Source organism: Heloderma suspectum, chromosome 2 (assembly GCF_057233095.1).
Source record: "Heloderma suspectum isolate Gila_16-S chromosome 2, 16-S_ref, whole genome shotgun sequence".
Classification (NCBI taxonomy): domain Eukaryota; kingdom Metazoa; phylum Chordata; class Lepidosauria; order Squamata; family Helodermatidae; genus Heloderma; species Heloderma suspectum.
The window spans coordinates 360,178,687-360,188,013 of NC_139459.1; the positions used below are offsets into that span (position 1 = coordinate 360,178,687).

The 9,327-nt window shown below is 45.1% G+C and overlaps 1 protein-coding gene across 1 annotated transcript; it reads right to left on the minus strand.

The window, feature by feature from the left end:
* Positions 1-1,833: 1,833 nt before the first annotated feature.
* LOC146355633 (vomeronasal type-2 receptor 26-like) lies at positions 1,834-8,226 on the minus strand. The gene is made up of 3 exons (XM_084832584.1): positions 7,894-8,226; positions 3,839-3,965; positions 1,834-3,153 (listed from the first exon to the last, which is right to left on the minus strand). Exons 2-3 carry the CDS (start codon positions 3,912-3,914, stop codon positions 2,243-2,245), a joined length of 987 nt encoding a protein of 328 aa, XP_084688710.1. The 5' UTR covers positions 3,915-3,965; positions 7,894-8,226; the 3' UTR covers positions 1,834-2,242.
* Positions 8,227-9,327: the final 1,101 nt, after the last annotated feature.

Sequence of the window (9,327 nt, forward strand, 5' to 3'; positions counted from 1 at the left end):
AAAACGCGCGTACGCAAATGGCGTACATGTGTTGTTTTAAAATTTGATCCTGCAAAACTGGTCCAGTGACACTAGTTGGGCATTCATTGGATAAAAACCAACAAAGTCAAGTAATGTTTAGGGTGTGCATTTGGTTTGAATGATTCCTGAGCCAAATCAGGCTACTTCAGAGAGATTTGGGGCTATTCTGAGGTGAAAGAAATGTTCTTGGAGGCATGTAAAATCAAATCTGGCTCATCATGAAACCTTGGGGATGCTTTGGAGGTCCCAGAGAACTCAGATGGACTCAGACTGCTCATCTCCCCAAGCCCTCCATATTAGGAGTTGGGGGTATGAACAGGAGAGGATGTAAAGTTGTGACTGACATCTCTAGCTTCTGACCAAGGCATAGCATTTCCTAGGTTCCCCTTTTTACTTCTATTCACACTGCTTTGAGGAGGGGAAAGGTGTCAAATGAGCACAAAACAAAACTTCAGAGAGTTTTTCCTTCATCTTAACTCCCTAACACTTTTGCCTAGCCCGTGAAATTTTGAGGGATGTACAAAAGTCACTTACCTGGTCCCGCAGCTTGCTTCGCGGTGGGGGCGAGGCACTTTGGTTCTCCCCCCAAAGTTCAGGCCGGGGGGGGGAAGGCGCCCCACCTCGCCCGGCCGAAATTCAGGCCGGGGAGAATCGCCCTGTCTCCCCGGCCGCGAAATAAAAAAGTGAATGTAAAAAAAATCCACACACACATGATAGGCTACGTAACGATTTACGTAGCCTATCATGGCTAGATTTCCAAAGTCAGCCGTGATAGGCTACGTAAATCGTTACGTAGCCTATCACGGGTGACTTTGAAAAAAAAAAGCGCATACGCAAATGGCGGCACCCATGGGCGCCGCCATTTGCGTTCCTTATTTGGACCCAGGTAGTCTACATAAAGATTTACCTATGTATCTTGCTTGGGTAACCAATCAAGTTTTGCGTGATAATGATTGAACAATGAGTAAATTTTTGACTACGGCAAATATAAGGGCAACGCAGCCCATGGGCGCCACCATTTGTGTTCCTTATTTGGGCCCGGGTAGTCTACATAAAGATTTACGTAGACTATGGCAAAAATAAGGGCAACGCAGCCCATCGGCGCTGCCATTTGCGTATGCACTTTTTTTTTCTTCTTCAAAGTCACCCGTGATAGGCTACGTAACGATTTACGTAGCCTGTCATGGCTGACTTTGGAAATCTAGCCGTGATAGGCTACATAAATCGTTATGTAGCCAATCACGTGTGTGTGTTGTTTTTTTACATTCACTTTGTAATGGCGGCGGCGGCGGCCGGTCGGAAGACCGGCCGCTACCCCTTCCCCTGCCGAAATGCCTCCGAAACGCCGCCGGGACCTGCCGCCAAGAGGGACATTTCAGGGAGGTAAGTCCCATCCCAGGGGGGGTGGAGAATTTCACCGCCAATTTCGGGGGGTCGAATGCATTGGCATTCGGCCTCCCCGAGATTCGTGGAGAAATTCTCCACCATCCCTAGAAATTTTTGATATTTACAGAGGGACACTTCTGATGTATGATTCCCCCCCACAAAATACAGGGATGGTAAGTGAAATCCCTTCCCTGCTGCCCAGTAAAACTTAAATACTCCTTTTCCCAATACCCTTTATACCTGAAAGTCTGATATCTAGCATGCTACATCACCTTGGAAGGTACTACTATGTACATAGAGAGATGAGAATATAACATACAAAAGAACTTCAGTTTAAATTACAATCTCTAAAAGAAAATAATCTGTGGCATTTCAATTTACTCATTGTTCAATCATTATCACTCAAAACTTGATTGGTTACCCAAGCAAGATACATAGGTTTTATTACCACCATGCTGAACAAAATATGTACTAAAAATTAGATGCAATTTCAAAGTTTCAGTATTAGATCCTCTTTTTTATTCAGATCTGGCATTTGGGGATGAGGATGCAACCCAATAACCCCCAAATGCAGAAAAGATATAGAACACCTACACAGCGACCATATATTTCCCTTTCATGTGCATGTAGGATGGCACAAAGGAAATGGAAATCTTTACAGTGAAATGGCCATGCATGTGCATTATTCATTCATTACTAGTCAAAGCCTATATATTTTCTTAGGTACACTGAGAAGATAGAGAGTGGCTAGAATAGCATCGAAATGTCCTTTGCTACCGAGGCCAGTACATCGCTTTCATTATTTCTGGCTGTACAAAAAATCTGTAGTGAAATTTCAGATGTCATATTTAAGTTTCATCATCAGATGCTCTTTTTTATTTAGATCTGGCCTCCATACAATAATGTAGCATTTGGGGATAAAGATGCAAGCCAATAACCCCAAACTGGAGGCCAAGATAGAGAAGACCTGCACGGCTACCATGTATTTCCCTTTGGTGCTCAGATACGTTGGCACAAAGGATACCCAAACACTGCAAAATACCAACATGCTGAAGGTGATCAACTTGGTTTCACTGAATGCCCCAGGCAGCTTCCTAGCAAGGAAAGCTACAGTGAAACAGATGGCAGCCAGAAAGCCCATGTAGCCAAGAGTGGTATAAAACAGGATGACAGAGCTTTCATTACATTGCAGGATGATCTCCCCATGTTGGGAATGCATGTCAGAGTCTGGAAATGGAGGAGAGATTCCCAACCAGAGAATGCAGATGCCCACTTGAACACCAGAGCACGAAATTACAACAGAATTTGCCAAACTCTTCCCCAGCCATTTCCTCATCCTGTTCCCGGGCTTTGTGGCCATAAATGCCACCACCACCATGATGGTTTTTGCCAACAAAGAAGAAACGGCAACTGAGAAGATGATGCTGAAGGCGGTTTGTCGGAGAAGGCAGGTCACCTTCATGGGCCGACCGATGAATAGGAAGGAGGACAAGAAGGAAAGCAGGAGGGAGATGAGGAGCATGTACGTGAGGTCACGGTTGTTGGCTTTGACTACTGGAGTTTCTCGGTATTTAATGAAGATTCCCAAAAGAAGACCAGTGGTTAGGGACAAGAGAAGGGAAAAGAGAGCTAGGATGATCCCCAACGTTTCTTTGTAATTCAGGAAGTTTATAAGCTTAGCAACACACTGATCTCGGTCCTTGTTTGGATGCTCATCATCTGGACACTTGTTGCAATGGGCTGCATCTGAAAAGAAGAGCAGCATTACAAGAATTTAGTTGCCATCAATTACAGCTTATATGCCACAGGACAAGATGAAGTCAGGGATTTGGGGCAGGGCATGAACTAATGGTGTGAAATGAAACTGAGAAAAGCATCATTTCAAAGTTCATTGCGACTATATGTGGTGACAGCTCCAGCTTTAAAAAACCTCATCATTTATTGAGGTAATCACAAACCTGAATAAATGTGTCATTGTGGCATTATCCTCTCCAAAAGTGTCTGACTGTGAACCTCTGGGTGGGAATTGCCTTGTTGGCCATAGACAATCTATTGCCAATATCTAAAGATTCCTCGTAAGTGGGTGTGTGAGTCTCATTAGAATGTGTGCAAATTTGTAGGTCTAACTCAGTCTGACTAGAGCACATTACATAACAGATTCATTTGTGTAAAGCGGACAGTGGATGTATGAGTGAAAGCACAAAAGGGCGGAACCATGGTTCATACTGAACACTTTTCCAACTGGCTACTTCTCTTGCGTTAACACAGGATACTTATTTCAACTCACTTTGTGATATTAATTAGTGAATACATTGGTAATTATGTATACACAAAGCCAGAAAGTATCCAAAGATTAATAAATCTTCTCCAAACAGATGTCAGTGGATGTTTGCCCTGTTCAATGACAGCTTTTTGACATAGAGTCACCTACCTTCCTGAGTGGAGATTGTTCCTTCTGCACATGGGGCACAAACGTAGCAACAGATGGGCTCTCCTTCCTGAATCATCTTGGCGTATCCAGGCTGACAACTTTGGGTACATCTAGAAAAGGGCACAGTCTGGCCATGAAGAGGAGAAGCATCAAGGAAAATGTGTCAGTCTGGAGGTTTCATTAATATCAGTGGAAATTAGTTACAGAGTTGGAAAGGGCATCAGAAAGAAGCCCCACCCCTGATTTTATCACCTTTGTTTATCAGCCCTATTTTTGATGGCTGTATTTGTGGGTGGAGGTTAGTGATGTCAGAGAAATCTGCCGTGGATTCAAATGAAGCCAGATTCTTTGGAATCCGTCTTCCGTACTCCACAGTGGAATGGTTCCACTTACCTCTGCTCCAGGAGTATTCTGGCTGGAACGGCACTCCGGCTCCATAAATGTCTGCAATTAGGTTAAACTGAGGGCTTTAGAGCCGCAAGTGGCATCCACTACACCATTTGCGGCCGTATTCGTCCCAGCGATACAGTAATGGTGGCCACCATTACCGTGTTGCCAGTGCTCTGGAGTCGGAGTGCCGTTCTGGCCAGGATCCTCCTGGAGCGGAGGTAAGTGGAGCGGTACGGAGCTGGAGTGCTGCTCTGCACAATCCTTACGGAGTGGAGACACTCCAGAGGATTCTGGGGGGGGGGACGAACAGATCACCTCCCCCCCAGATGGATTCCCCACCGGAACGGAAACTGGGGAATCCATATATTCCTAGTGGAAATAGGGAGAACTAGGCATCAAGCTGGTGCTTGGAAGGCACACTTAATTGCACTAAGATATCCCACATGTTCTTCCTTAGGGGCAAAGGCTCTTCCTTAGGGCCATAGTCTTCCTTAGGGGCAAAGGCTCTACATATGTAATAATTCTTGTAAGCCCACTTACACAAGAGTATACCTTAATATTCCTTACAAAGTATATTGAAACTAGATTTTTGAGGAAGTGTGATACGGCTGCAAAAAGGCAAATGTCATTTTTGGTTACATCAATAGAAGTATAATTTCAAAATCAATGGAAGTAATACTTTCACTCTACTCTATGCTGGTCAGACCTCAGCTTGAATACTGTGTCCAGTTCTGGACATCACATTTAGAATGATTCAGATAAACTGGAATTAGTTCAGACAACGGCAACACGGGTAATCAGGGACTTATGAAAAATGGCCTACAAGGAAAGATTGAAGGAACTGTGTATGTTTAGCCTTGACAAGAGAAGACTGAAGAGGGGTGTGACAGCATTTTTCAAGTTGTCACACAGAAGGCCAAAAGTTGTTCTGTATCATCCAAGACCGTAGACAGGAAATGATGAGGTTGAGTTACATGAAGAAAGATTTGGATTGACCATCAGGAAAACCTTGTAACTATCAGAGCACTCAGACAATGGAACCAACTGCTTAGGAAGGTGGTAGGCTCTCCATCACTGGAGATGTTCAAGCAGAGACTAGACAGCCCTTTGTCAGGAATACCCTAAATGCACTGAGCAGGGGGTTGGACCCAATGGCCTCAATTACCCCTTCCAAATCTATGTTTCTAAACACTGTACCAGCATTTAGACACACAAAGACTCTTTGATCAAAACATGTTGGGCTCTCTTCAGATCAAGAATTGGCACTGTCTTCAGTCAGAAGGATCAGGGGGCAGAAAGCATGTGAAAGACCTTTACCTGAGACCCCAAAGAGTACACAATAATAGGATAAATTGACAAATAATCTGAATTCTCATAAGGCAGAAGCTTATTTTCCAGTGGAAACAAAAAGTTCAGGACAAAGCAGAAACAGGTTTCAGCAGAAATGAACAATCAACATTCATGTGGAGCTGACTAGGCCAGGCTTATAAAGCCTTCTGTTTCATGTATGCAACACCTGGGGGGCATTCTGTTCTTGGCTTGTTTCCTGAGTCTCTGCCCTTTTCCAGTCTATCCCTGACCTTGTTCTGTTCCCAGGGAGAACTATGCATTTGTTCCTGAATCCGCAGTTCCCTAGACCAGGCCAGACCAGGCCTGGTCAACTGCCTCATCCAAAGTCAGGGCCATAACCAGGTTTGAAGGACCTCTGGGCAACATGTCCTATGGTGGGTCCTCCCCGCTGCCAAAGGCGTCTGCTGGGCCTATCTGCCTGCAGTGACCAAGCTCCAAGTAGCACTGGGCTAGCCACCCTTTTAATTTCCCATAATACTCATACTGAAGTCTATGATGTCAATCATTGTTCATTGATCCAGCTGACCCAGTTCAGGGGAATGAGCAGAGCTGAACTCCCCGTCACCCCCTCCCAAGATGTCCAAGGTGATTTCGACAGCAAAAACAGAGCTGAGATTCCACTCTCAGTAGAAGGCATTAATCACTTCCCAGAAGCAGCTGATCAGCCCTGTCCAGCTGGATGTTGTAATGAACCAGGACAGACAATGGCCAAGCAGACTTGCCTCACTTTTCCAATATGCAAGGCTTGGCGGTGCTCTGGACTCATCATCTGACTACCCATGTCTTGGTTGAGGCAGATGTGAGCTGTTCTACCACCAAAGGGTCTAGCAACCGGGGTGTCCGGTGTGGTGTCCACAGGTACCAGGATGCTTTCAGAAACCTGTTGGCACCCAAGAAGCCCCGTATCCCATACTACTGAAAGAAATGATAGAGTAAAGCCATGTGCCCCCCTTTCAACTGTGAACTTACTTGCCTTTTGGCCTCACCACTTTGCCTTCTGTGAAATGGGTGTCATGGGACAGCTATGCCCGCAATAACAGCACCCACAGTACTTTGCAAAATTTCAAACGTGCCCTCAAGCCCAACAATTTTAGGGACCCCTGGCTTAGCAAACTTCACAGCAGACTTCTGAGGGTCCCTTAAAATCATGCTACACCCTTTCTGTTCATACTCACTGTGTTATTTCACTAGAGATGAATGGGATAAGTAGTACAGCTTTCAGTATCACACACAATACCTAATAAGTGATACAGCCTAAGGCTGCAATCCTCTTCCCACTTTCCATTGAACTCAATGGAAAGGGCCCACTGAACTCAATGAGACATAATCCAGAGTAGACATTGCCTGGTAGGAGATATTGAAGGGCATCACAAGAAACTGGTGCCATTTGCGTACGCCATTTGCATACGCACTTTTTTTTTTTTTAAAGTCACCCGTGATAGGCTATGTGACGATGTACATAGCCTATCATGGCTGACTTTGCAGATCTAGCCATGATAGGCTACGTTAATCGTCACGTAGCCTATCACGGGGCCTTTTTTTTAAACTTTTTTTTTTAACTTTTTAGTTCGCGGCCGGGCGAGGCGAGGCGCCTCCCCCCCGGCCTGAATGTCGGCCGGGCGAGGAGGGAAGCCTCCCCCCCCAGCCTGAACTTTGCGGGGGGAGCAGCGAAGCACCTCCCCCCCACCATGAAAAGCTTCGAGGACAGGTAAGGGACTTTCGTGCACCCCTAATTTCTCCCCACCTGGTTAAACCACCTGGGCCACCGAATGGCATTCTGATCAATGGTGAACATGATCTCTGAGGCTGCCCCTCTCTCTATACTCCCAACGGCCAGTCTAGCCATCGACTTGTTTGGAAATGCCATCCAGTTCACAATATCAAAGTTGGCTACCAGATCCCCATTCTCATCCAAAGAAGCCGCATCGTTGGAAGTATTGTAAAGCTGGAAGTTTCTCAGAAAACGGTGAAGCTAGAATGACATAAAAACCCTTATTTTCTATAAGGTCTTCTTGTTAGGCAAAGTAGGGCAGTTCTGGTCAGTTTCTCAATCCAACCAGGTAATGATTTTATCATGACACACATACTGTATCTCCATCCCTAGATCACTGTAATCCCATCTGACACAAAAATGAGAACCTGACTGTGTCATATTACAGCCTTGGACAGCCCTATGGCAGCCATGAAATCCGAGTCACTCCCAACAGGGCACCTACTGCATGAAATGAACCCACACAATCCACTGAGGAGACACAGATACCACATCTCAGACCACCACAGCTAGCTCAGGCCAGGAGTTCCTGCCATGACTGTACCTTTTGCCTGCCATGACTGTACCTTTTGACATCCCAGCTTGTCTCCACCCACCACTCTCATCTGAGTTGGCTGGGACGAGTATGCAGCATGTAAGGTCTGTGCCACAGCCTGGATAGAATTGTAAATACTGTAGGCATCTTGGGATAAGATCCTTTCAATCACATCCTGGGGCAGTTTCTCCCAGTTCTCTTTTTCTCTGCATCTTTTCCAGAGTTTCACAGACAACACATGCTTGGAAGAGAAACAATGAAACAGCCTCTCCCCAAACTGCGTGACATCAAAGACTAATTGGTTGAAGTCGCCATATTGTGTCTTTTTGTGTGCCTTGATTAAAAAACTGAAGGAGACATGGGTGTGCTGGAGATCAAACACTTCATTTAGTACTCCCACACTGAGGTCCAGGAAAGCTGTTGCAATCCAAACTTTCCCCACAGTTGATTTTTTTCTCATTTCAACTACACGCATTAATGCGCCTATTCTAAAAATGATCTGAGAGTCAACTGGACAAACAATTACATTGACCTGAGTGTCCATTAAGTTTGAAATCATGTTCAAGTTTAGTCTTCCCCAATTCAGCACTGGGATGCTTCCTGAGAAGGCAATGCAAATCCCATTCTTTAAACCCAGAGGTGGGAAGGTGCTCAGGAACCTCTCTCCCCTGTCATTTTCTGGAGCAATGAGACTGATCCACATCCATCTGAAATGCAGGAGCAGTTTGACAATCCCCATGTAAGGAGGTTCTTGTTTTGGGACCATCCGGTAGAAAAAAGGGGACTTTTCTCTATCCTCTGGAACTTGACTAATGACACCAAAATTGACCTGTAAGGAGAGAAAGAAATGGGTGTTTTGTCTTGCCTTTAAAGTCAGAATTCAGGTGTTAATTTAGAATGATTACTAAGCAGGCATTGGCTACCACTTCACTACTCTAAAGTAGCAGACCTTTCCGAATTTCAGTATACCATGAATGTTTAATTCTCTCAGACCTCCTTTTAGCATGTTTTATCATTTCTAACCCACTCACTGGTTCCCCACAAATGTCTTTTTCCTCTTTCCCTTCCTTCCTTCCCACACCATACCCATCCCAGCTACCAATTTCTGTCAGGGCTTGCATACTGGATATTTCTCTTAAGCACACAAGTTTAAACCTCCAAATCAAAGAAATAAAGGACTTTCTGATGTAATTCATAGGACACATGCTAATTTTGAATTCCCCATTGAGAAATTCATGCTTACCATATCTTTTTCTGGCCCTGGACACCCTGCTGAGGTGTTGTCCTATATAACCTGCATACTGTGCAGTAGGGATGTGCATTGGAATTGGAAAAAGTCCAAAGCCTGGCCACATCTGGGGCTCTTTTGACCATTTCTGGTGCTTCCCAAGGTACAGCATCCTTCTGTCTGAAGCTGCAAGAACTGAACTTGGGCCAGAAGGA